Source organism: Mobula birostris, chromosome 3 (genome assembly GCF_030028105.1).
Source record: "Mobula birostris isolate sMobBir1 chromosome 3, sMobBir1.hap1, whole genome shotgun sequence".
Classification (NCBI taxonomy): Eukaryota; Metazoa; Chordata; class Chondrichthyes; order Myliobatiformes; family Myliobatidae; genus Mobula; species Mobula birostris.
In genome coordinates, this window is record NC_092372.1 from 4,280,371 (window position 1) to 4,307,094 (window position 26,724).

Consider the following 26,724-nt stretch of genomic DNA (forward strand, 5'->3'; position numbering starts at 1 on the left):
CTTCTCACTACTCAGGACATTTACAGAGACAGGTGTGTAAAAAGGGCCCGAAGGATCATTGGGGACCCGAGTCACCCCAACCACAAGCTGTTCCAGCTGCTACCATCTGGGAAACGGTACTGCAGCATAAAAGCCAGAACCAACACTCTCGTATCCCTTTTGCTTATCACCTGTCCAGCTCTTGGCTCCATCCTTCCCCCTCCTGTCTTCTCCTATCATTTTGGATCTCCCCCTCCCCCTCCCCCTCCAACTTTCAAATCCCTTACTCACTCTTCCTTTAGTTAGTCCTGATGAAGGGTCTCGGCCTGAAACGTCGACTGCACCTCTTCCTAGAGATGCTGCCTGGCCTGCTGCGTTCACTAGCAACTTTTATGTGTGTTGCTTGAATTTCCAGCATCTGCAGAATTCCTGTTGTTTACCAACACTTCCGGGACAGCTTCTTCCACCAGGGCATCAGAGTGATTAATTTACGCTGACACAGTTATATTTCTAAGTTATTGACTGTTCTGTTGCATATCTTTCTGTACGTACTATTTATTACAAATAAGTATAATCCTCCTCAGGGATGTGAAGGATATAAGAAATGAAGTCAATTCAATACATAGTCGGTGTGGCTCACTCCCAGTCCACGCCGCTCACCAACCAACCGGACAGGTGCGATTTTCTGAGACGGTGATTGGTTCGTCGCCCTGTCAATCATCCGCTGAGGGGCAAACTTGATCTCCAGCTCGACTGACTCCTCTCCGGATTTTTAACGCGAAAATATAAAGGATCGAAATACAGACCAGGAACAGGACATGTCTTTTGAACTCTCCTATCAAACATTAAAAACTTCGAATCAAGCGAGGGAGGCGGTAAGTTACGGCAGTCAAATGAGAATTTAAAAGTTTAGCCGTTACTGGATATCCCATTCGCTCCAGCATCCCGTATCCTATAGAATTTGTAGTAACCAGATACTGTCCGCTGGCGATAACTTTTTGCTACTTGTTTGAGAATTGTTAATGAAGTGGTTCGGTTTTACTATTTAATTAAAACATTATAGACCGACAACATTTTAAAGGAACGGTGAATAACGCAATTGCGCTTACCTATAACATTGAATTTCTAAACTTTATAAGGTAAGATATTATTTAATTAAATAGAAATACATGTACAGAATAAGAGGTTTGGTCATTCTCATTTTTGACCATCTTTTCGCTGCTGGGGTAGGCCCGGGGAAGCCGGCCGTTTCCATGGAAACGGCCCCCAGCCTGGCTCGGGAGCGCCCCCACCAGCTGGGGAGGATCGGATCCAACAAGCCAGAGTTTTTAATGTCCAAATTCTCCTCTTCCTTTCCAGTCCCGATGAAGGGTCTTGGCCTGAAACGTCGCTGTTTTCTCCTTTGCATGGATGAGTTCCAACAGCATTTTATGTGTGTTGCTTTGGGTTTCCAGCACCTGCAGATTTTCTCCTGTTTGAATATTGGAAGGCCTGGATAGAGTGGATGTGGAGAGGATGTTTCCTATAGTGGGGGAGACCTCCAGATTTGGGGGTTCAGCTGGGGGCTAACAACCCTGACTGGTAAAACAAAATTGTTATGACATAGCAATGAAAAATCCTTTTGCATCTGAGTGAGACTGTATTCCTGAGTCTCCATCTGGGACTTAGTCATAGTCATACTTTATTGATCCTGAGGGAAATTGGTTTGACTGACTGTAGTGAAAGCTGAGAGGAAGCTACTGACACAATGAAGGAAGCCCTGAACACCACCAGAGACGAAGGACCTTCATGCTATCTTAAACGTCAGCAGTATAACAGACAGTAACAACAACAATAGGACCAGAGAGCACAGCCTCAGAATCAAAGGATGACCTCTGTGGTACACCACCAGTGACAGGCACCTTTTATTCCCATTCTTTGCCTCCTGCCTGTTGGCCAATCTTCTATCCTAAAGGGATTGGACAGGCTAGATGCAGGAAGATTGTTCCCGATGTTGGAGAAGTCCAGAACGAGGGGTCACAGTTTGAGGATAGAGGGGAAGCCTTTTAGGACCAAGATGAGAAAAAACTTCTTCACACAGAGAGTGGTGAATCTGTGGAATTCTCTGCCACAGGAAACAGTTGAGGCCAGTTCATTGGCTATATTTAAGAGGGAGTTAGATATGGCCCTTGTGACTAAAGGGATCAGAGGGTATGGAGGGAAGGCTGGTACAGGGTTCTGAGTTGGATGATCAGCCATGATCATACTGAATGGCGGTGCAGGCTCAAAGGGTCGAATGGCCTACTCCTGCACCTATTTTCTATGTTTTCTATCCATGCTAGTATCTTCTCTGTAATATCATCGGCTCTAAACTGAGACTGAAATGGAAATAAAAGTAATATGGGCCAGGTTGAATTCTGAAATATAATGCCTGTTCCCAGCTCAAGGGAAACTGGGATATGTATCCCAGTATATGTATAGAGATGGTGGGGCAGTGTTGGGAAACTCAAAACGTGGCAGTAGAGACAAGTGTTGGGGGTTAAGTTGGAAAACAGTGGCATCTGTGTTTAAATGCAAAGATCACCTGGTCTGGATGTGAAGAAGATTTACAAAGGCATGTTACTATCTGTAAATCTCTCCCAGATACTGGGGTGACGCTATAGGCTGGAGAAAGATAAAAATGAACCACCTTGTTTAAAAAGAGTGCAAGTACTCACTAGGCAACCACAGGCCAGTCTTTTCAATGTCAATGATGGGGACATGTTACAAAACATCTCAGCAGAACATAAATAAAGGCTGGAAGAAGTAGAAGTAATAAAGGAGAGTAGAGCATAGAACATAGACTATTACAGCACAGCCTGGCCTGCTGAGTTCCTCCAGCATTTTGTGTGTGTAACCTGAATTTCCAGCATCTGCAGATTTTCTCTTGTTTGTGATGGGGTAATCTGATTGTTTTTAATGGTGTTGCTGATAGAAATGTAACAGATGTTGTCCATGTGGATTTTTCAAAAGGCAGACAACAAATTTACACATAAAAATTCAGAACTGAGGATTGTACAAAAGTGGGCCGGTGTTGGCCTGGAGTAAGAGTATGTTGCTTCAAGAGAGAAATCGTTCATGGCAAAGCATAACTCGCATGTATCCATATCGCAGTGGAATAAAGGGAATTACAGAGGCATGAAAGAGGAGCTTGCCCAGGTGGATTGGAGGAGGATACTGGCGGGATAACAGCAGAGCAGAAATGTCTGAAGTTTCTGAGAATGGATCACAAAGTGCAGGATAGATATGTCCTACAGAGGAAGAGGTGCTCAAATGGTGGGGGGAGGCAACTGTGGCCAGCAAGGGGAATTAAGGACTGCATAAAATTCAAGGAAAGAGAATAAAAGGTTGTAAAATGGGAAGATACTGACAACTAAAAAAAGCTATAAGAAGGGAAAAGATGAAATATGAGGGCAGATGAACCCATAATGTAAAGCAGGATAGCAAAAGCTCTTTAGATTATGTAAAGAGTAAAAGGAAGGTGAGAGTTGATATTGGACCACTGGAAAACAATGCTGGTGAGGTACTAATGGGGGACAAAAAAATGGTAGGTGAACTTAATGGGTACTTTGCATCTGTCTTCACTGTGGGAGACACCAGCAGTGTGCCAGAGGTCCATGTGTGTCAGGGAGTGAGTGCCATTGCTATAACAAAGGAAAAAGTGCTAGGCAAACGGAAAGGTCTTAAGGTGGATAAATCACCTGGGCCAGATGGACTATATCCCAGAGTCCCGAGAGAGGCTGCTGAAGAGATAACAGACTCATTGATCATAATCTTTCAAGAATCACTTGATTCTGGCATGGTCCTGGAGGACTGGAAAATTGCAAATGTAACTCGACTCTTCAAGAAGGGAGGAAGGCAAAAGAAAGGAAATTATAGACCAGTTAGCCTAACCTCAATGGTTAGGAAAGTTTTGGAGTCTATTATTAAGGATGAGGTTTCGAGGTACTTACTTGGAGACTAATGATAAAGTAAGTCAAAGTCAGCATGGTTTCTGTGAAGAGAAATCTTCCCTGACAAATCTGTTAGAATTCTTCGAGGAAGTAACAAGCAGGGTGGACAAAGGAGAGGCAGCAGATGTCATTTACTTGGATTTTCAGAAGGCATTTGATAAGGTGCCACATACAAGGCTGCTTAACAAGATAAAATCCTATGGCAATATAGGAAAGATACTGGCATGGATAGCAAAATGGCTGACAGGCAGGAGGCAGCGAATGGGAATAAAAGGGGCTTTTTCTGGTTAGCTGTCGGTGCTAGTGGTGTTCCTTGGGTCAGTATTGGGACTGCTACTTTTCACATTGTTTGTCAGTGATTTAGATAATGGATTTGAAGGCTTTGAGACAAAGTTTGCGGATGATACGAAGATAGGTGGAGGGGTAGGTAGTGCTAAGGAAGCAATGCAATTACAGCAGGACTTGGACAAATTGGAAGAACGGGCAAAAATGTGGCAGATGGAATACAGTGTTGGGAAATATATGATGCTGCATTTTAGTAAAAGGAACAATGGTGTGGACTATTATCTAAATGGGGAGAAGGTTCAAACATCAGAGGTGCAGAGGGACTTGAGAGTTCACATGAAAGACTTACAGAAAGTTAATTTACAGGTTGAGTCTGTAGTAAAGAAGGCAAGTGCAATGTTGACATTTATTTCAAGGGGAATAGAATATAAAAACAAGGATATAATGCTGAGCCTTTATAAGAGACTAGTCAGGCCACACTTGGAGTATTGTCAACAGCTTTGGGCCCCATTATCTCCGGAAGGATGTGTTGTCATTGGAGAGAGTCCAGAGGAGGTTCATGAGGCTGATTCTGGGAATGAAGAGGTTAACATATGAGGAGTGTGTGGCAGGTTTGGGCCTCTACTCACTGGAATTTAGATCTCATTGAAACATACCAAACATTGAAAGGACTAGATAAACTGGATGTGGAAAGGGTGTTTTCTATGGTAGGGGTATCTAGAACTTGAAGGTACTGCCTCAAAGTTGAGAGGTGATGTTTTAAGATGGAGGAATTTTCTTTTTAAAGTCAGAGAGTGGTAAATCTGTGGAATACTCTGCCACAGACTGTGGTGGAGGCCAAGTCCATCTGTACATTTAAGGCGGATGTTGATCATTTCCTGATTGGTCAGGGCATCAAAGGATATGGTGAGAAGGCAAGTGTATGGGGATGAGTGGGGTCTGGGATCAGCCATGATGGAATGGGGAGCAGAGTTGATGGGCTGAATGGCCTATGTCTTGAGGTCTGGCTGACATTCAGTATAGGGTCTTGGAGCACAGCAGCACAGAAACAGGTCCTATGGCCTGTCTAATCAATGGCAAACCATTAATCTACCTAATCTCATTGACCTGCTCCCAGACCATAGCCCCTCCCCCATACCTTTTCCATCCATGTACCTATCCAAATTTCTCTTAAATGTTAAGATCAAATCCACAACCATCACTTCTACGGGCAGCTCGTTCCACACTCTCACCACCATCTGAGTGAAGAAATTCCCCATAATGTTCTCCTTAAACATTTCACCATTCATCCTTAACCCATGACCTCTGGTTCCAGTCCCACCTAACCTTAACCTACTTGCATTTACCCTATTGACCCCCTTATAATTTTGTATACCTCTATCAAATCTCCCTTCATTATGGCTTGGTTTATTAACGAACTGGCAGAAGTTATTCTTTAGCTGCCATTTGGGGATTGGTAAGCAATGACGACAGTTTGTTTGTTAACGATCCAACTGAACCTCCTGTGTGAATTGTTACACTGAAGGTTAACTTCCCTCTCCTCACAAACTTCTTCTAGTTGGAACTTCTTAACAAGATTCAAGATTGTTTAATGTAATTTCCAGTACACAAGTGTAAAAGAGAACAAAATAAATGTTATTTCAGATCTGTTGCAGCACAAAGAACACAATAATAATAAAAATGCAATAAATATAAATGCATAAGATAGCTTATGTACATTGATTGTATGTCCATAAAGTGACACGAGGGTCAGGAGTGTCTGTATGTAAGGTGACTTTGACAGGAAATGATAAAGTAGGTGGTTGAGGGTGTGGAGGGTGGGATAGTAGGTGATGGTGTTGATCAGCCTTGCTGCTTGAGGAAAGTAACTGTTTTTGACTGTGGTGGTCCTGACATGGATGCTACATTGACTCCTCCCTCACGGGAGTGGGACAAATAGTCCATGAGCAGGGTGGATGGGATACTTCATGATGTTCTGGTTCTTTTCCAGCACTTTCTGTATGTATGTCCTTGATGGTGGGTAGGCTGGTGCCAGTGATGGAGTAACACACATAAACGTATGCTCATTTTCCTGAGTCTTTTCAAAATTCCGGCACAGCGTATTGTGTTTAGTGTAATGCTATTGCAGTACCAGGTTCAATTCTCCTGATGGCCATAAGGAGTTTGTACAGTCTTCCTGTGACCCTGCGAGTTTCTTCCAGGTTCTCTCATTTGCTCTCGTATTCCAAAGAACCCAGGTTAGGGTTTAGCCATGCTGTATTGGTGATTTCACCACAATGCCATGGGTTTGAATGACCCTTTCTAACGTTATGATTAATTGGGTGCCACATAGCGCAGCAGTTCATGGTATATGATTACAGCTTGGGTGCTGGGGTTCGGAGTTCAACTCCCTTGTCATCTGTAAGGAGTCTGTACGTCCTCCCTGTGGAATGCGTGAGATTGCTCTGTGTGCTCTGCTTTCCTCCCACAGTCCAATGATGTACCAGTTAGTAGGTTAATTGGTCATTGAAAATTGTTCTGTGGTTAGGCTGGGGTTAATTGGGAGTTGCTGGGTGGTGAGGCTTGAAGGGCTGATTGTGTGCTCTATCTCAATAAGTAAATAAATATGCATTATTGCTACATTTTTAACTTGCAAAGTTCTCCAAATCTTTACACTATGAATGTCCCTTTGTTTCTCTGATATGCTTCCTTTTTGTTTTGGTTCAGTGGTCCAATTTCTCTCTAGAGATGAGATGGTCACTGTGCAAATTGTTTTTCAGACCTTCATGGGAAGAAACATTTTGGCTGTATGAACTGATTGTCAATGAATCACAGAAGTTTATGGTCCAGAAAAAGACTATGATGGGCAAGCACTAGACTTCCTGGCTGTCAGAGAGAAAAGGATATCAGCAAGGTGCCCATAATGTAAATTCCTGATTAACTTCTGAAAATTAAGCTCAAGTTCTGCTGATAAGAAAACTGTTAAGATATCTCAAGTGGGTGAGTCAAGGACCAGAGGACACAGCCTCAGAGTAGAGTGACATCTATTTAGAACAGAGATGAGGAACAATATCTTTAGCTAGAGGGTGGTGAGTCTGTGGAATTCATTGCCACCGTGGCTAAGTCATTTGGTGTACTTAAAGTAGAGGCTTAAATAAAAACCTCTAAGGTTGCGGGGAGAAGGCAGAGAATAGGATTGAGAGGGAAAATAAATCAGCCATGATGGAACAGCAGAGCAGACTCGATGGGCTGAATATCCTAGTTCTGCTCCAATGTCTTACGGTATCTATATTGAACTGCAAAATACAAAATTTGGAACTCAAGTAATTTTATGATAAATACTGATTTTCTTGGTGTGTTATGAATATCTAGTATTGATATTTTATTATCCAGATGCTGTTAATACCTGTGTCTCTCTCTTGCAGGAGGAGATTCGAACAGAAGCACGCCGAAAGAATCTCTTGATTCTAATTCTACACTACCTAACTGAAGAAGGGTGAGTGTAGTAATTGCTTGTGTCTATCACTCTATTCTCTCCACTGAGTAGAGACTTTCTGATCAAAATAATTTACTCCATTTCTCAAGAGATATTTTTAATGTAAAGATTCAAGAGTAATTTGTTCTAGAATATCCATCAGCAGGTCTTTTCATATTACATAGCTGAATATAGCTGACTAGGTAACTATCAACCATTAACTAGAAAATAGTTATAAACAAATCATTTAAAGCGTGGACCCAACAAAGTCAGCTATGTTCTCATGCGAGTGTTCTTGTGCAGTGTGTTTGAACTCTTGACTAAACGTCAAGTTAAACCGGAGCCAATGAAGGCAGAGTTGTAGTAAGATTAACCATTTACTGTTCACTCTTCCACATTAACATCGTATGGTGAAAACTGTTGATTAAAAAAATACAAACATATACAGCGTCTGTCTCATTCTGGAGACCACCCGCGCTCTCTTCTTTTAGCAAGTGTCTCCAGCAGCCCCGAGTAGCGGGCGAGGGGGTCCCATCAAACCGCCATTGGGCTCGAGCCCACCCCACGTTTAAAATTGAAAAGCCAACACGCGTGCCGCCCCAGCCACCGCTTCCTTAACAGAAACCACGTTAATATTTTTACTTCAAATACACTCTTTTATGAACTTCCGGCGTTGCTTCTATAATATTTCTTTGTGGGTAGAAACGAAGCTCTTCACAATCACACTGCACGCGTGGCACCCACCTTCACACCTTCCCAAACCGGAGGTTACACATCAGACGCGGCGAAACCGGAGGTGACGTCATCACATGTCGCAATATACCGTAGACAATGAACTTACCTTTGTTAAACTGTAACATAATTATCAACCTTTAACTAGAAAATAGTTATAAACAAATCATTTAAAACGTAGACCCAACAAAGTCAAGTAAATGCCTTAAGGGCAACACACTCCCTGCCTGACCTTTGTAAGGTCACTATAAACATGGTATAGAACTTTAGTCCCTAGATCAGTCTTTAGGTAGAAGTAGAACGACCTCTGTAACTGGTCTCAGGTTTCCTTTTCAGGGTTCGTTGTAAAGATGTGAACCGGTTGACTGCCTGCTCTTTGTTGTTTGGCAAGCGCTGGCGTGGTTCTCTGAATGGTAATGGGGTGACCCAGTTGTTTGCTTCGTCTCTAAAGACCTTTGTGTCCATTATTTTTAAGAAGCTGGCATCTTCCACCGATGGAGCAAGTTTATTATCGTGCTTAGTTTGAGCGAAGACTGACTGTCCCAGTGTCTTCTCAGTTACTTTACTATGCTCCTGCCTTTGTTGTGCTTCCTTGATACATGCAACACTTGTGGAGGGCTGAGAAATTGAATGGCGGCCTCTTTCTAGCACGTTAGTCTTGAGCATGTTAACTATCAGTTTGTGTACATTGCCAGGGCACACCTCTCCTATCACGACCCAGCCCAGATCCAGACGTTGGGCAAGGGGGGCGTTGTATGGTCCATTGACCTGCTGCCTGACTTTGTGCACCCTAAGAACGTCTCTTCCGAGTAGCAGGAGTATCTCTGCTTCTGGATCCAGTTCTGGGGTGTGCTTAGTAATGTGGTGGAGATGGGGCTGGTGTAGCACTGCGCTTGGCATTGGAATCTTGGATCTGTTATTTAAGATTTCATTGCACACTAAGTGGAGGGAGACTGATGACGACTTTGCCATCCAGCGACTCAAGCTGCAAGCCTTCTGCCTTCCTGCCATATGTTTCTGCGATGCCAGAGCAAGTTCTGAGGTAGTATGGGAATGGATTACCCTTTACGCTGAACAACTGGAAGAACTCTGGTCTGACTAGTGAGCAGTTGCTCTGGTCATCCAGAATTACATAGGATTTGATGGCCTTGTCTTCGGCTCCCTTAGGGTATACCTTAGTGAGGCAGATCTTTGAGCACAAACGGCTCGACTGACCTGGACTGCAAACTTCTGTGCAGCTCATGCTGACAATAGTTGTACCTGTGTGATGCTCTCCCTCCCTGCCATCCTCTTGTGGGAGTGGAGGAGCCCTGGCAGTTTGCAGTGACGGGCCGGGATGCATGGCTCCATCGTGATTAGTGCTGTTACATTCCGAGCACTTTACGGGGAACGTACACTCTTTAGCGAGGTGGGAAGTAGAGGAACAGCACTTAAAACATATTCTTTTTTCCTTGAAAAGGGACTTTCTTTTGTCAAGGGGTTTGTTTCGAAACATTCTGCATTTTTTTTGAGGGGGTGGGGTTTGTTGCGCAATGGACAGTTCTTGCCAGGGTCATCGTTGATTGCGGAGACTTCAGTTTTATGCACTGAGACGGGTTTATTGATGACAAAATTGTCCAAAATGGGTTTGACTGGGTTGGTGTGAGTTGTGGTGCTGCCTTGATTCATGAAGCTAGGGTCGTTTTGCCTCTTCGCCTCTTCGCCTCCTTGCACACAAACCTACTAAAATACTGAAAGGGAGGGAATCGATCACCATTCTCTTCCTTGTACTCTGAGCCAATAGACACCCATCTTTCCTGCAGCCCGAATGGAAGCTTGTCCATAATTGGTCCAACTCCGCGTGAGGTATCCAGATACGACAGGCCAGTCAAATAGCAGTCTTCTTTAGCACCTTGAATCTCCATGAGTAACTCTCCAAGTTCTCGTAATTTAGTGTGGTCCTTGGCTGACACCCTAGGAAAATTGTCCAGCCGTTGAAATAGCGCCCTCTCAATAATTTCAGGGGCTGCATAGCAGTCCCACAGTCTCCCTCATGCTTTGTGTAAGGCTAGCTTGGGGTTGCTGGCGTACACTGAGCGTATGCGTTTCACCTGTTCACTTGATTCCTTTCTCAGCCATTTAGTCATAAGGTCCAACTCTTGGATTGCTGTGAGCTGGACTCCGCCAGTGGCACTGGTGAATGAGGAGTACCACGCACGATAATTTTCAGGCTTATCGTCAAACTGGTACAATCCTGAATTGACGAGGTCTCGTCGCGTTAAATACTATGCCCAGGGTTCTGCTGCAGGTGGCGTGCTAGCTGGGGGAATATGTTGGGGGACATATGACTGAGTGTGTATGTTCATGATGAGATTTGATGTTCTGACTTCAGCTTTTGTCTCTGTTCTCGCCAGATCTGGTAAGTTTGGTGTCGGGAAGTATTCGTAGTCAGCCCTTTCATACTTGAGTTGTGGCAAGTTTGCAATTGTGAATTGTCTTCTCCAGGTGGACGCGATGCAACGAAGCTTCCCTGTGATTTCACATGAGATGGGACGCCAACAGGCAAGTATGGAGAGGGAGAATGAATCTGCAGGTCAATTTGAGATTGGACATTTTCGCTGGTGTGTTCCAATTTGGCCCTTTCTGACATAGATTTTCCTGTTTTGTCTAGAAAGTGCATTTCTTCAGTGTTTTCCAACACTTGTGCTTCCACCGTGGCCGCATCAGCTTCTCGTTGTAGCATCAGCACTTCTAACTCTGTATCTATCCTTGCCTTTTCCAACTGGTTTTCCGCTTCTCTGGCAGCTTTTTCCATTTTCAGTTTTGCTTCTTGGTTAGCATATGACACTTGCACCTTGGCGGCTTCTGCTTTAGCTCTTGCAAGGGCAGCCACACTTGTCAACGTCCTACTGCTCTTGGCGCTGAGTGCAAGTGACTTGATGCTTGATCATGAAGCCATCGTACCACTTGTCGAAACACCGAATGATTTCGCCTTTTTACTGTAGTGTTCTCGTGCAGTGTGTTGAAACTCTGACTAAATACCAAGTTAAACCGGAGCCAGTGAAGACAGAGTCGTAGTAAGGTTAACCATTTACTGTTCACTCTTCCACATTAACATCGTATGGTGAAAACTGTTGATAAAAAATACAAACATACACAGCGTCTGTTTCATTCTGGAGACCACGTGCGCTCTCTTCTTTTAGCGAGAGTCTCCAGCCGCCCCGAGTAGCAGGCGAGAGGGGTCGCGTCAAACCGCCATCGGGCTCAAGCCCAGCCCGTGTTTGAAATTGAAAAGCCGGCACGCGCGCCGTCCCAACCGCCGCTTCCTTAACAGAAACCACGTTAATATTTTTACTTCAAAACCTTATGAATTTATGGTGCTGCTTCTATAATGTTTCTTTGTGGGTAGAAACGGAGCTCTTCACGATCATGCTGCACGCGTGGCACCCACCTTCACACCTTCTCCGAACCGGAGGTTACACATAAGATGCAGCGAAACTGGAGGTGACGCCATCACATGCCATGATATACCAGAGACAATGAACTTACCTTTGTTAAACTGTAACATAATTATCAACCTTTAACTTTAGAAAATAGTTACAAACAAATCATTTAAAGCGTAGACCCAACAAAGTCAAATAAATGCCTTAAGGGCAACACACCAGCACAATACAGGTCGTTTGGCTTGCACTGATGTGCCAACTTTATAACCCACTCCCAAGATCAATCAAATCCTTCCCTTCTACGAAGTCCTCTATTTTTCTATAATCCATGTGTGTCTCTCTCTGAGTCTCTTAAATACCCCTATGCTGTGTAATAATTTAAAAAAAAACTACCTCTGACATCCCTCTATACTTCCCCGATCACCTTAGCCATTTCTGTCTTGGGGAAATAGTTTCTGGCTGTCCACACGATCTATGCTATTATCATCTTGTATACAAGCCATTGCCTGAGTTTCTCACAACTGCTCCCCTTTATTAAATTGAAAGGAAGAGCAAGATCTTCCTTAGGCTTGGCTTAATTTTTTATTAAGTTCATAATATGAGAACTGGAAAGTTATACTGGGTCCATTACAGAATAAGTGTTAAAGTGTAGCTGGCTGAGAGCTACACTTGCTCTCAACATCAGTAAGACAAAAGAGCTGATTGTGGACAAGGAAGGGTAAGACGAAGGAACACATACTACTCCTCATAGAGGGATCAGAAGTGGAGAGGGGGAGCAGCTTCATGTTCCTGGGTGTCAAGATCTCTGAGGATCTAACCTGGTCCCAACATATTGATGCAGCTATAAAGAAGGCAAGACAGCGACTATACTTCTCTTCAAACTCCAAATGATTTGGTATGTCAACAAATACACTGAAAAACTTCTACAGATGTACCGTGGAGAGTATTCTGACAGGCTGCTTCACTGTCTGGTATGGAGGAGCTACTGCACAGAACCGAAAGAAGCTGCAAAGGGTTGGAAATCTAGTTAGCTCCAACTTGGGTACTAGTCTACAAAGTACCCAGGACATCTTCAAGGAGCGGTGTCTCAGAAAGGCAGCGTCCATTATTAAGGACCTCCAGCACCCAGGACATGCCCTTTTCTCACTGTTACCATCAGGTAGGAGGTACAGAAGCCTGAAGGCACACACTCAGCGATTCAGGAACAGCTTCTCTCTGCCATCCAGTTCCTAAATGGGCATTGAACCTGTGAACATTACCTCACTTTCTAAATATATATTATTTCTGTTTTTGCACAATCTTTAATCTGTTCAGTATACGTGTACTGTAATTTATTTATTATTATTTTATTTTGTTTTTTATCTTCTATATTATGTATTGCTGCTGCTGAGTTAACAAATTTCATGACACAGGCTGGATAATAAACCTGATTCTGATTCTGAAGCAAATGCCAAAGTCTTATACTTGGACATCGAAGAGGAAATTCAGACATTGTAGTCAGTTTCATTCCCATGTTGAGATCCAGACTCCGCCGCTGCTGTCGTCCCCGCGTGAGGAGCAGGGGCCCCACCATCACTTGGGTCCCTGCATGGGGAGCCAGGGCCCTGCCGTCCCTTTCGTTCCTCTCACTATACTCCTTGCCCATCCTCTGGGCTTTATCCCTCCCCCTTTCTTTCTCCCTGGGCCTCCTGTCCCATGATCCTCTCATATCCCTTTTGCCAATCACCAGTCCAGCTCTTGGCTCCATCCGTCCCCCTCCTGTCTTCTCCTATCATTTTGGATCTCCCCCTCCCCCTCCCACTTTCAAATCTCTTACTAGCTCTTCTTTCAGTTAGTTTTATGTGTGTTGCTTGAAATTCCAGCATCTGCAGATTTCCTTGTGTTTGCAGCTATGATAATGTGGGTATTGCTGAGTGATAGCTGAAAGAAGATCATAGCTGGGAGTTTGACATCCAAGGATGCACATTGTATCAAAAAGGCAGGCAGATAGGCAGAGGGGGTGGCGTGGCTCTACTTGTAGTAAAAAAAAAATGAAATCAAATCCTTAGAATGAGGTGACATAGGATCAAAAGATATAGAATCCTTGTAGGTAAGAATTAAGAAACTGCAAGGTTAAAAAGACTTCATGGAAGTTATATACAGACCTCTGAACAGTAGCCAGGATGTGATCTACAAATTACAATTTGAGATAGAAAATGCATGTCAATAGGGCAATGTTAAGATGGTCTTGGGGGATTTCAATATGAAGATAGATTGGGAAAATCAGGCTGGTGTAGGACCCCAGGGAATTTGCCCACACACTGCTGGAAAATTATGCTGGAGAGGTAGTAATGGGAGTAAAAAGAAATGGTAGACAAACTAAAGAAGTATTTTACGTCAGGCTTCACTGTGGAAGACACTAGCAGTACGCCAGAAATTTGAGAGTGTCGGGACAAAAATGAGTGTTGTTGCTATTGCTAAGGAGAAGGTGGTTGGCAAGCCGATGGCTGATGATACAAAGATAGGTGGAGGAGTAGGTAGTGTTGAGGAAACAGAGACTTAGATAGTTTAGGGGAATGGGCAAAGAAATGGTAAATGAAATGGATGATCTTGAAATTCAGCTACAGATTGGCAAATATGACATTGTGGCCGTCTCTGAAACTTGGCTAAAGGATGGCTGCCATTGGGAGCTGAAAGTCCAAGGGTATACGGTGGATCAGAAAGATAGGTTAGTAGGCAGAGGGGGTGGTGTGGCTTTGTGTATAAGAAATTATATTAAATCATTAGAAAGGGATGACATAGGATTGGAAGGTGTAGAGTCTCTATGGGTTGAGCTAAGAAATGGCAAGAGTGCTGGGATGTGGGTTATAAATTACAGCAGGAGATAGAAAAGGTGTGTCAGGAAGGCAATGTCATGATAATTGTAGGTTTTAACATGAAAGTAGAGTGGGAAAACCGGGTCAGTACTAGACCCCAAGAGAGAAAATTTGTAGAATGTCTAAGGGATGGCTTTTTAGAGTAGTTTGTTGTTGAGCCCACTAGGGGATCAGCTGTGCTGGATTGGGTGTTGTGCAATGATCCGGAGGTGATAAGAGAGCTTAAGGTTAAGGAACCCTTAGGGAATAGTAATCACAATATGATCGAGTTCACTTTGAAATTTGAGAGGGAAAAAATAAAATGCAATGTGTTGGTATTTCAGTGGAATGAAGGAAATTTCAATGGCATGATAGGGGAACTGGCCAAAGTTGACTGGGAAGGGACATTTGCAAGAAGGACAGCAGAGCGGCAGTTTCGGCAAAAAATGAGGGAAGTGCAAGACAGATATATTCCAAATAAGAAATTTTCAAAGGAAGAAAGGGCACTACTGTGGCTGACAAGTAAAGTCAGAGCCGAAGTAAAAGCAGAAGACAGGGCATACAAGGAACCCAGAGCTAGTGGGAAGATAGAGGATTGGGAAGCTTTTAAAAACTTGCAGAAGGAAACTAAGAAGGTCATTAAGAAGGAAAAGATGAATTATGAAAGGAAACTGGTGACTAATATCAAAGAAGATACTAAAAGCTTTTTTAAGTATGTAGCAGGTAAAAGAGTCTAGAGTAGATATAGGACCAATACAAAATGGCACTGAAGATATTGTATTGAGAGATGCAGAGATAACAGAGGAACTGAATGCATATTTCGCATCAGCCTTCACAGTGGAAGGCACCTGCAGTATACTGGACATTCAGGAGTATCAAGGAAGTGAAATTTGTGCAGTGAAAATTACAACTGAGAAGGTGCTCAGGAAGCTTAATGGTCTGAGGGTGGAAAAATCTCCTGGACCTGATGGAATGCACCCCTGGGTTCCTCTGGGTTTCCCCCCCACCTTTCCTTCTACCTGGGCCTCCTGTCCCATGATCCTCTCATATCCCTTTTGCCAATTCACTGTCCAGCTCTTGGCTCCATCCCTCCCCCTCCTGTCTTCTATCATTTTGGATCTCCCCCCTCCCCCTCCCACTTTCAAATCTCTTACTAGCTCTCCCTTCAGTTAGTCCTGACGAAGGGTCTCAGCCCAAAATGTCGACTGTACCTCTTCCTAGAGATGCTGCCTGGCCTGCTGCGTTCACCAGCAACTTTGATGTGTGTTGCTTGAATTTCCAGCATCTGCAGAATTCCTCGTGTAACTGTTTCTTAAATATATTTAGTGAAGAAGCCTCAACTGCTTCCCTGGGCAGAGAATTCCACAGATTCACCACATCTCTGGGAAAAATAGTTTCTCCTCATTTCCATCCTAAATCTCCTCCCCTGAATCTTGAGCCAATGTCCCCTAGTTCTAGTCTCACCTACCAATGGAAACAACTTTCCTACTTCTATCTTATCTACCCCTTTCAAAATTTTGTATGTTTCTAAAAGATCTCCTCTCATTCTTCTGAACTCCAGAGAGTATAGTCCCAGGTGACTCAATCTCTCCTCATAGGTTAACCCTTTCATCCCTGGAATCAACCTGGTGACCCTCCTCTGCACTGCCTCCAAAGCCAGTATATCCTCCTCAAGTGTGGAGATCAGAACTGCACACAGTACTCAAGGTGCAGCCTCACCAGTACCCTGTATAACAGCAGCACGACCTCCCTGCTCTTGAATTCAATCCCTCTAGCAATGAAGGTCAACATTCGTTTGCCTTCTTAATAACCTGTTGTACCTGCAAGCTAACTTTTTGCGATTCATGCACAAGCACAACATCAGTGGTTGGGAAGTTGTTAGAATTGATTGTTAGCGAATAGATTATGGAGTACCTGGTGGCACATGACAAGATAGGCCAAAGCCAGCAAGGTTTCCTGAAAGCAAAATCCTGCCTTATAAACCTACTGCAATTCTTTGAGGAAATTACAAGCAGGGTAAACAAAGGAGATGCAGTAGATGTGGTGTATTTGGATTTTCAGAAGACCTTTGACAAGGTGCCGCACATGAGGCTGCTTAGCAAGATAAGAGCCTGTAGAATTACAGGGAAGTTACTAGCATGGGTGGAGCATTGGCTGGTTGGCAGAAAACAGAGAGTGGAAATAAAGGGATCCTATTCTGGCTGGCTGCCGGTTACCAGCGGAGTTCCACAGGGGTCGGTGTTAGGACTGCTGCTTTTTACGACGTATGTCAATGATTTGGACTATGGTATTAATGGATTTGTGGCTAAATTTTCCGATGATACAAAGATAGGTGGAGGAGCGGGTAGTGTTGAGGAAACAAAGAGCCTGCAGAGAGACTTAGATAGTTTAGGGGAATGGGTAAAGAAGTGGCAAATGAAATACAATGTTGGATGCTGGAGAGATTGTGAAGGCATTAGTAATGATCTTTCAAGAATTGCTTGAATCAGTGAATGTTGAATGAACCCTTCTCAGACTTCCAGGCGGGTGTTGGTATCGATTATAACCGACGTTTCAATGACAAATTCTTTCATCTTATTCAGGGATGATACCTGGGCATGTCGAGTCTCGTGGTATTTATACCCCCATAGTCCATCCCTCCTGCTTGGTTAGTCCTCATCCAATTAGGTTTCCACTCTCCCACCTTGTTTAGAATTGAATTCTAGTTCTTACATAGAATAAGGCCTTCACCTTTTAAAAAATTCTTTTCTTCTAGTTTTAATTCACCTAGTTTTACCAGGTGGTCCCAAAAGCCATTGGCATGGCACAGTAGTTTTGTGCCATCAAAATCAATCCTACGGCCATTGCAAAAACAGTGTTCCTCTACTGCTGATTTCTCTGGGTAACCCAAATGGATACACCTCCTGTGCTCCTTGATGTGGGTTTCCACCGTGCGTCCCGTCTGGCAGATATAATCTTCTCTGCATTCACAGGGAACCCTGCAAGCGCCAGTGACCTGAGTGCCAGGCCAGCTTTGACCCGCACAAGCTGTGACTTGAGCTTCCTCGTTCAAAGGCACATTGAGTGTCAGGGAAATTCTTTTTCTTTGCGACCAGCCATGAAAGCAGGAGTACCCCAAAGAATGAATGACAGTTAAATGTTAGAACCCCAAACCCCCCCCGACTCCCCCTTCCTACGTGTAAGCATCAGCAAAGCAATGACCCCTCCCTTCCCCACCAGCAAAAAAAACATCAGCACCCTCCACCAAGCACCCAAGCGTGCAGCAAAACATCAATAAAGACACAGACTTGCAGTACCCCAAAGACTATTCGTTCACCCATTAATTCGACGTACCACAGGGCTCTCTCGCTGTCCCTAATAAGGGAAAACGAGGTGTCTCCGTTTCACAGTGAGAGGGGAGACATGACAAACAACTCGCTGATTTACGATGTGGTTTTGAGAATGGTATTAATCTGTTATTTCTTCAGGATCCTGGCTATCCTTCCAGAAACCATGGAAATATAGGGAAGGCAGGTGATAGCGATGGGTTCCTCCTCGTTGTCAGGCTTCTTGGTTTCTCTGTCAGTCCTTTAAAGGACCTGATTGATTTCCTTCACCTTGTAGCCAATCTGTAGGAACGTCATGCAGAATTGTCTTTTTTCCTCAGGGAGTCTCTCCTCGTCCAAAATAGTTTCCGCATGGTTAATCAAAGCAGAAAGAACACTCTACATTGGGAGATGTGATGGTGGCTGTTATTGTTGAGGTACAAGTACATTTGAGTGGGTTTCCAATAGACCCCATGTCTGAGGCTACCATCTCGTTTCTATCCTATTAGAATATCCAGAAATGGGAGGCAACCATCTTTATAGATCTTTTTCCATTATTTATTTGGATTTTCAAAAGGCCTTTGACAAGGTGCTGCACGTGAGGTGGCTTAACGAGATAAGTACCCATGGTATTACAGGAAAGATACTAGCATGGATAGAAGATTGGCTGATTGGCAAGAGACAAAGAGTGGGGATAAAGGGGGCTTTTTCTGGTTGGCTCCCGGTGCCTGGTGGTTTTCCACAGGGGTCATTGTTGGGGCCCCTTTTTTCCCATTATGTGTCAATGGTTTGGATGATGGAATTGACGACTTTGTGGCCAAGGTAGGTGGAGGGGCAGTTAGTGTTGAGGAAGCAGGGTGTCTGCAGTAGGACTGAAACAGATTTGAAGAATGGGCAAATTCTGTGAAGGAGAGTGTATGACGGAAGGAATAAAGGTATAGACTATTTTCTAAACAGGAGAAAATTTTAAGAATCAGAGGAGCAAAGGCGCTAGTGAGTCCTCATGCAGGATTCCATATAGGTTAACTTTCAGGTTGAGATGGTGGTAAGGGAGGCAAATACAATGTTAGCATTCATTTCAAGCAAACTAGAATATAAAAACAAGGATGAGATGCCGAGGCTTTATAAGGCATGGTCAGACTGCATTTGGTGTATTGTGAGCAGTTTTGGGCCTCGTATCTATGAAGGCATGTGCTGGGGTTGGAGAGGGTCTAGGGGAGGTTCACCAGAATGATTCCAGCAATGAAGAGGTTTACATATGAAGAGCATTTGATGGCCCTGGGACTGTACTCACTGAAGTTCAGAAGAGTGAGGGGGGGGATCTCATTGAAATCTATCAAACGTTGAAAGGCCTCAATAGAGTGGATTTGGAGAGGATGTCCCTTGTAGTGGGGGAGTCTAGGTCCACAAGGCACAGCCTCAGAATAGAGGGACATCCATTTAGAACAGATGAGAAGGAATTTCTTTAGACGGAGGGTAGTAAATCTGTGGAATATTGCATAGATGGCTATGGAGATCAGGTGTATTTAAGGCAGAGGTTTGTAGGTACTTGATTAGTCAGGGCATGAAAGGTCACAGGCAGAAGGCAGGAGAATGGGGTCGAGAGGGAAATTGGATCAGTCATTATGAAATGGCAGAGCAGATTGATTGGCTGAATGGCCTAACTGTGATGATTTAAGGGTAACCTGAGGGGGACCACCTTCCATCATAGGGCAATGTGACTGTGGAACGAATTGCTAGCAGAAACGATGGATACGGTTTCAATTTCAACAATTCATTAGGAGCAGTGTGCTCACTTGAGTCGAGTATGATGTTCCCTGAAGGGGTTGTCTGTTGGTGGGACCTCTGGCTTATCAGGGATCCAGTTTGGGAATTAAATGGTGTTCTTGCTATGTTTTATCCATGTTTGAATTGTACAGTTAAAGACAAAATGAAAAATTTCCTCTCTCTAAATTAACAGTTACATAGATACAGCAAATACTCTGGAACAAGAAACCAATCTTGGTCTGCGACGATTTGAAGTTTGTGATAATATTGATCTGGAAACGATCTTAATGGAGTATGAAAGTTACTATTATGTCAAGTTTCAGCGGTATCCAAAGTTAACGAAAAAGTTACCTGATGATGGTAAGTAAAGCATGGATCTTGCCAAAATATTAACAACTTATTGCAATAGTCAATATTCTGTATTTTGCTGTGAGAAGGGAAAATTCAGGAAGTTTGCTGTTTGCAGTCCATCATTGGTAGAGCCCACTAAACCATTGACCACCCCTGTTCGGATCATTGTTGCTGGAAAGCAGCAGCAATCATCAAGGACCCCCACCACCCAGGTCATGCTCGCGTCTCGTTGCTGTCATTAGGAAGAAGTTACAGGAGCCTCAGGACTCACATCACCAGGTCCAATAGACAATAGGTGCAGGAGTAGGCCATTTGGCCCTTCGAACCAGCACCGCCATTCACTGTGATCATGGCTGATCATCCACAATCAGTAACCTTTTCCTGCCTTCTCCCCATATCCCTTGACTCTGCTATCTTTAAGAGCTCTACCTAACTCTTTCTTGAAAGAATCCAGAGAATTGGCCTCCACTGCCTTCTGAAGCAGAGCATTCCACAGATCCACAACCCTCTGTGTGAAAAAGTTTTTCCTCAACTCCGTTCTAAATGGTCTACCCCTTATTCTTAAACTGTGGCCTCTGGTTCTGGACTCCCCCAACATCGGGAACATGTTTCCTGCCTCTAGTGTGTCCAATCCCTTAATAATCTTATATGTTTCAATCAGACCCCCTCTCATCCTTCTAAATTCCAGTGTATACAAGCCCAGTCGCTCCAATCTTTCAACATATGACATTCCTTAAACATAGAACAGTACAGCATAGAAAGCTTAAGGTTGAGATAATAGGTGATTTTTAACTTGATGCATATTGATTGAGACTCCCATACTGTAAAAGGGCTAGATGGGATAGAGTTTGTCAACTGCTCAGGAAAGTTTCCTTAACTGGTATATAGAGGGAGTGCAATACTAGATTTCATATTAGAGAACGAGGCAGGTCAGGTGAGAGAAGTTTGTACAGGGGAACACTTTGCATCTAGTGATCATAATGCCATTAGTTTCAAGGTAAGTATGGAAAAGGATAGGTCCGGACCCCAGGCTGAGAAAGGCCAATTTTGATGATATTTGAAAGGATCTGGCAAGTGTGGATTGGGGCAGGTTGTTTTCTGGCAAAGCCGTGTTTGGTATGTGGGGCACCTTCAAGAGTGAAATTTTGAGAGTACAGAGTTTGCACATTCCTATCAGAATAAAGGGCAAGGATAAAAGGTTTAGGAAATGGTTGATTTTAAGAGCTATTGTGGCCCTGGTTAAGAAAGAAGGAGGTGCATAGCAGGTATAGGCAGGTAGGAACAAATGAGGTACTTGAAGAGAATAAGAAATGCAAGTGAATACTTAAGAAAGAAATCAGGAGAGCTAAAAGAATGCATGAGCTTGCTCTAGCAGACAAGATGAAGGAGAATCCTAAGGTCCTTTACGGGTATATTAAAAGCAAGTATTGCAAGGGACATAATTGGACCTTTGGAAGATCAGTGGTTGTCTGTGTGTGGAGCCAAAAGAGATGAGGAAGGTCTTAAATGGTTTTTTTTTTGCATCCGTATTTACTCTGGAGATGGATACAGAGTCTATAGATGTGAGGCAATGCAGCAGTGTGGTCATGGACCCTATATAGAATACAGAGGAGGAGCTGTTTGCTGTCTTGAGACAAATTAGGGTAGATAAAACCCAAGGGCCTGACAGTGTGCTCCCTCAGACCCTGTGGGAGGCTAGTGCAGAAATTGCAGGGGCCCGAGCAGAGATATTAAAATCATCCTTAGTCACAAATAAGGCACCAGAGGATTGGAATATAGCTAGTGTTGTTCTGTTGTTTAGGATATGCTGTAACAATATGCTAGGATATTACTGTATAGGCTGGTGAGCCTAATATCAGTAGTGGAAAAGTCATTGGAAGGTATTCTAAGGGACTGGATATATGAGTATTTGCATAGACAGGGACTGATTAGGAATAATCAACGTGGCCTTGTATGTGGTAAGTCATGTCTAACCAATCTTAAGAGTTTTTTCAAGAAAGGTGTATGAAATGATGAGAGGCATTGATCGTGTAGATAGCCAGAGGCTTTTTCCCAGGGGTTAAATGGCCAACATGAGGGGGCATAGTTTTAAGGTGCTTGGAAGCACATACAGTGGGGATATCAGAGGTAAGTTTTTTACACTGAGGGTGGTGGATGTGTGGAATGCACTGCCAGTGACGGTGGTAGAGGCGGATACAATAGGATCTTTTAAGAGACTCTTAGATAGGTACATCGAGCTTAGAAAAATACAGAGGCATATGGTAGGGAAACTCTAGACAGTTTCTAGAGTAGGTTGCATGGTTGGCACAACATTGTGGGCCAAAGAACCTGTAATGTGCTGTAGATTTTTATGTGCTATGTATCAGGAAAGTTTGATCGTTCAGATTCAATTGTCATTCAACCAGACATGAATGCCCATAAATACAGTCAAGTGAAACAGCATTCCTCCGGGTCCAAGGTACAAAACGTGGTGGATATTGTCAACATGGACTTCAGTAAGGCTTTTGACAAGGTCCCGCATGGGATGTTGGTCAAGAATAGGGGTCCCCAACCTTTTTTTGCACTGCGGACTGGCCGACCGGGGGGGGGGCGGGGGGCGGGGGGCGGGAATGGTTGCCAACGGACAAGAGTAGCTGTCAAAACGTCGCATTTACCCAGAGAAAGACTACAATGACCATGAAGCCTTGTGCGGGCACCAGTGCGCATGTGTGACTTGCACATGCGTGCACGTGCCAATTATTTTTCTACAAATCGTTTTTGGCGATTCTGTTGGGGGGGCAGGGTGTTAATCACGACTGGAATGTGGGTGATAAGTGGCTAATACACTCAATTTCGTTTCTAAAAGGGTTTATCTAACGAATTTAATATTAAGCACACAGCGCATATTTTCCTCGCATGACTATAGCAATAAGTCAATTATTAGGAGAGGACAAGGGGAGCTTGAAGTAAGTGTTGAACAAACTTCCAGTAGAAGTGGTATAGGCAGGTCCGATATTATCATTTAAAGTTAAATTGGATAGGTATACGGACAGGAAAGTAATGTACGGTTATGGGCTGAGTGCAGGTTGGTGGGACGAGGTGAGAGTAGCGTTCGGCACGGACTAGAAGGGCAGAGATGGTCTGTTTCCGTGCTGTAATTATTATATGGTTATATAAGTCAATAGCATCATAACATTTTAAGTAATGTTTGGATATTAAACACAGCGCATATTTTCCCCGTATGAACATATAAAATCATTGCAACGCACCAATATTGCTGAATCAGTGGGAGCCCTGGGCTTGTTTTCCTGCAATAAGACGGTCCCATCGAGGGGTGATGGAAGACAGCGATACTCGAAGGGGCTTTCTTATGTCCAGTCTATTCCGCAATTTAGTTTTCATTGCATTCATTGCAGAGGTGTGTTGGAAATGGAAGCAACGTTTTCAGTGCTTCTGTGGCTATCTCAGGATATTTAGCCTTGACTTTGATCCGGAATGCCGGCAGAGATGTTATGTCAAGCATACTTTTCAGCCCACCGTCATTTGCAAGCTCGAGCAGTATAAGATGTTGGTGAAGCCTAATTTGGAGTATTGTGTACAGTTTTGGTCACCTACCTGCAGCAGTGGTCCCAACCTCAGGGCTGCAGATCGATACGTTACAGCGAAGAATGCAGGGGTGCAGCGGTAGTCGTAGGCTAAGGGTGAAAGGTAAAATGTTCAAGGGAAACATGAGGGGGGACTTCACTCAGGAGGTGGGGAGTGTGGATGAATTGCTAGTAGAAGTGATGGAAGTGGGTTCAATTTCAACATTTAATTAAAGTTTGAACATGGATGGAAGGGGTGTGGAGTGCTATGGTTTGGATGCAGGTACTGGGCAGATTAATGGTTCAGCAGGGACTAGATGGGACAAAGGGCCTGGTCAATGCTGTATTGTTCTATGACTCTATAACTCTTTGAACAGGCCCAGTGGCCTAACTGTGCTAAACTAAATAGATTAGCAATTAAACTAAACTAATTCCTTCTGCCTACACAATGTTCCTATCTCAGCATTTTCCTCACGTTCATGTGCCTATCTAAACATGTCTTAAAAGAATCTGCTGTATCTGCCTCTACCAGCTCCCCTGGGTATTCCAGGTGCCTTCCACTATCTGTTTGGGGAAAAAAACAACTTGCTCCTTGTATCTCATTTGAAGGTATGCCCTCTCACCTTAAATGATATTAGACATTTCAACCCAGGGAAAAAGATATTGTCTGTCTACTCTATCAACATCTCACGTGTCTTATAAATCTTATATTAGATCTGTCCTCAGCCTTCGCCACTCGAGAGAAAACACCTCAGGTTTGTCCACCCTCATGATATCACTTGCCTTCTAATCCCGGCAACATCCTATTAAACCTCTTCTGCACCCTCTCCAAAGCCTCGACAGCCTTCCAATAATGGGGCAACCAGAACAGTGTGCAATTCTCAGGATGTGGCTTAACTGAAGTTTTATAAGCTGCAACATAACTTCCTGACTGTGAATTCAATGGCCTGACTAATGAAGGCAAACATTCCATATGCCTTCTTACCCACCTATCAACCTATGTAGTCTGGTTGAATAATAATATAATCTGCTGTATTTTTTAAGGGCAAAATGGGGTTTCTTACGTGAGTTAAAGGTAAATTTTACAACTTGAATTGGGGAAAAGCATTGCAGATTTTGTCTGTACTTTTCCTGGATGCTTTTTCACATTGATGCCCTCTGGAATGGAATATTTCACTCCAGATAGGTAGAGTGCTTGTGTTGTGATGAATATGGTATCACACCAGTCCAGGTGCAGGATGAGAATTTGCCTGTATGTCACTTCATACAGTATAGAATGCTGCAGAGAGGATGAAGCAGAGATTCACTGGACTGTTTCCTGGATTGGAATGTATTAGCTATAGAGAGAGATAGGAGAAAGTTGGAGCAACACAAACAAAAAATATTGGTGAATGCAGCAGGCCAGGCAGCATCTCTAGGAAGAGGTACAGTTGACGTTTCGGGCCGAGACCCTTCGTCAGGACTAACTGAAAGAAGAGCTAGTGAGAGATTTGAAAGTGGGAGGTGGGGGGAGATCCGAAATGATAGGAGAGGACAGGAAGGATGGAGCTAAGAGCTGGAAAGTTGATTGGCAAAAGGGATACCGGGCTGGAGAAAGTTGGATTGTTTTCTCAAGAGCGTTGGAAGATGGCCATGGGTGAGCTGGTGGCTGAGGTGTTAAAAATGTAAACCCTAATGAGAGAGTTAGATAGGGGTGAGTGTCAGAGTCTTTATCCATTACCTACACCAATACCAAAGAGTGGATGTGGAGAGCAAATTTTCTATAGTGGGAGAGTCAAGGACCAGAGGGCACAGCCTCAGAATAGAGGGACATCCATTTAGAACTGAGATGAGGAGGAATCTATTTAGCCAGAGAGTGGTGAATCTGCTTTAAATATACCCAAAGACCAAGTCTTTGGGTATATTTAAAGCAGAGGTTGTCATGTTCTTGATTAGTCAGGACGTCAAAGGTTATGGAGAATGGGGTTGAGATGAAAAATAAATTAGTCATGATGGAATGTCAGAGCAGACGGGATGGGCTGAATGACTGAATTCTGCTGCTGTGTCTTATGGACATACCAAAACGCAGGGTGGAAATGTCAAATAATTGTAGGTGTAGCTTTAATGTGAGAAGGCAATAGTTTGAAGGAGTTTTGCAAGGCAAATTTTATTTTCACAGAGAGTGGTCATTAACTTGGATTGTGCTGCCGGGGGAAAGGTAGAAGCGATTTAGGAGACTCTTACACAGAGACATAGATAGGCATGGGGAAAAGAGATACACAACATGTGCAGACAGATGGAATTAGTTTCATTTAACACGGAACCTTTCTTAAACATCGACAGTTTATCCATAGATGTTGCCGACGTACTGAGTTCCTCCAGCATTTTTTGTGTGTGTGTGTGTGTGTGTGTGTGTGTGTGTGTGTGTGTGTGTGTGTGTTGCTCAGCCATGGTAACTTCCCATTTTCTTTGTTCTATAAAGTGGCTTTGGAAGCACTGACCTGGGCCACTGTAACTTTGGCATAAAGCTATCCAGAGGAGGAAAGACATTTCTGTCATTTTTATATGCAGAGGTAACAGAGTGACTGTTTGCATGAAGCATACAAAGCTAAGGTGAAAATAGACCAATGGAATCGGCTTACTTCATTTATTTGCTTTTATAGAAAATGCAAAATTACAGCCACGAAGTGGAGGAAAACTAAAAAGGTAATTTTTAAAAAATCACAAGATAACATCAAGAAGCTTTGTGTGGAATGCCATGACAAAAGTCTGCCTTTTTGAAAATTTATTGCCATATAGCTCTTCTGTGTGCTGTAGAATAGATATTTTGACAGGACCTCCCAAAACAACCACCTCTACCACTGGAGAGGCAAGAATTACGGGTGTGTGAAATGATCACAAACAGACATGTTCCCATTAAGTGATATGGCATTTTGATGTGTACAGTGGATTCCAGTTAACTGGGACACATCAGGACTAGTACATTTTGGCCCAATTAAGCAGTTGCCCCAATTAGCTAAAATTTCATGGAAATTTTGCTTGGAAGTTGATGGAGAAGATCCTGAGAGGCAGGATTTATGAA

At 43.6% G+C, this 26,724-nt stretch overlaps 1 protein-coding gene across 2 annotated transcripts in view; it reads left to right on the forward strand.

Annotated features, from left to right (window-relative positions):
* Nucleotides 1-665: 665 nt before the first annotated feature.
* Nucleotides 666-26,724, forward strand: part of katnal2 (katanin p60 subunit A-like 2) — a 111,597-nt gene continuing 85,538 nt past the window's right edge. For both annotated transcript variants that reach the window (XM_072252165.1, XM_072252166.1), the window contains exons 1-4: nt 666-854; nt 7,640-7,710; nt 19,943-20,109; nt 26,306-26,348. In XM_072252165.1, coding sequence (XP_072108266.1) covers nt 798-854; nt 7,640-7,710; nt 19,943-20,109; nt 26,306-26,348 — 338 coding nt within the window. In that variant the 5' untranslated portion in view covers nt 666-797. The remainder of the gene's footprint in view (nt 855-7,639; nt 7,711-19,942; nt 20,110-26,305; nt 26,349-26,724) is intronic.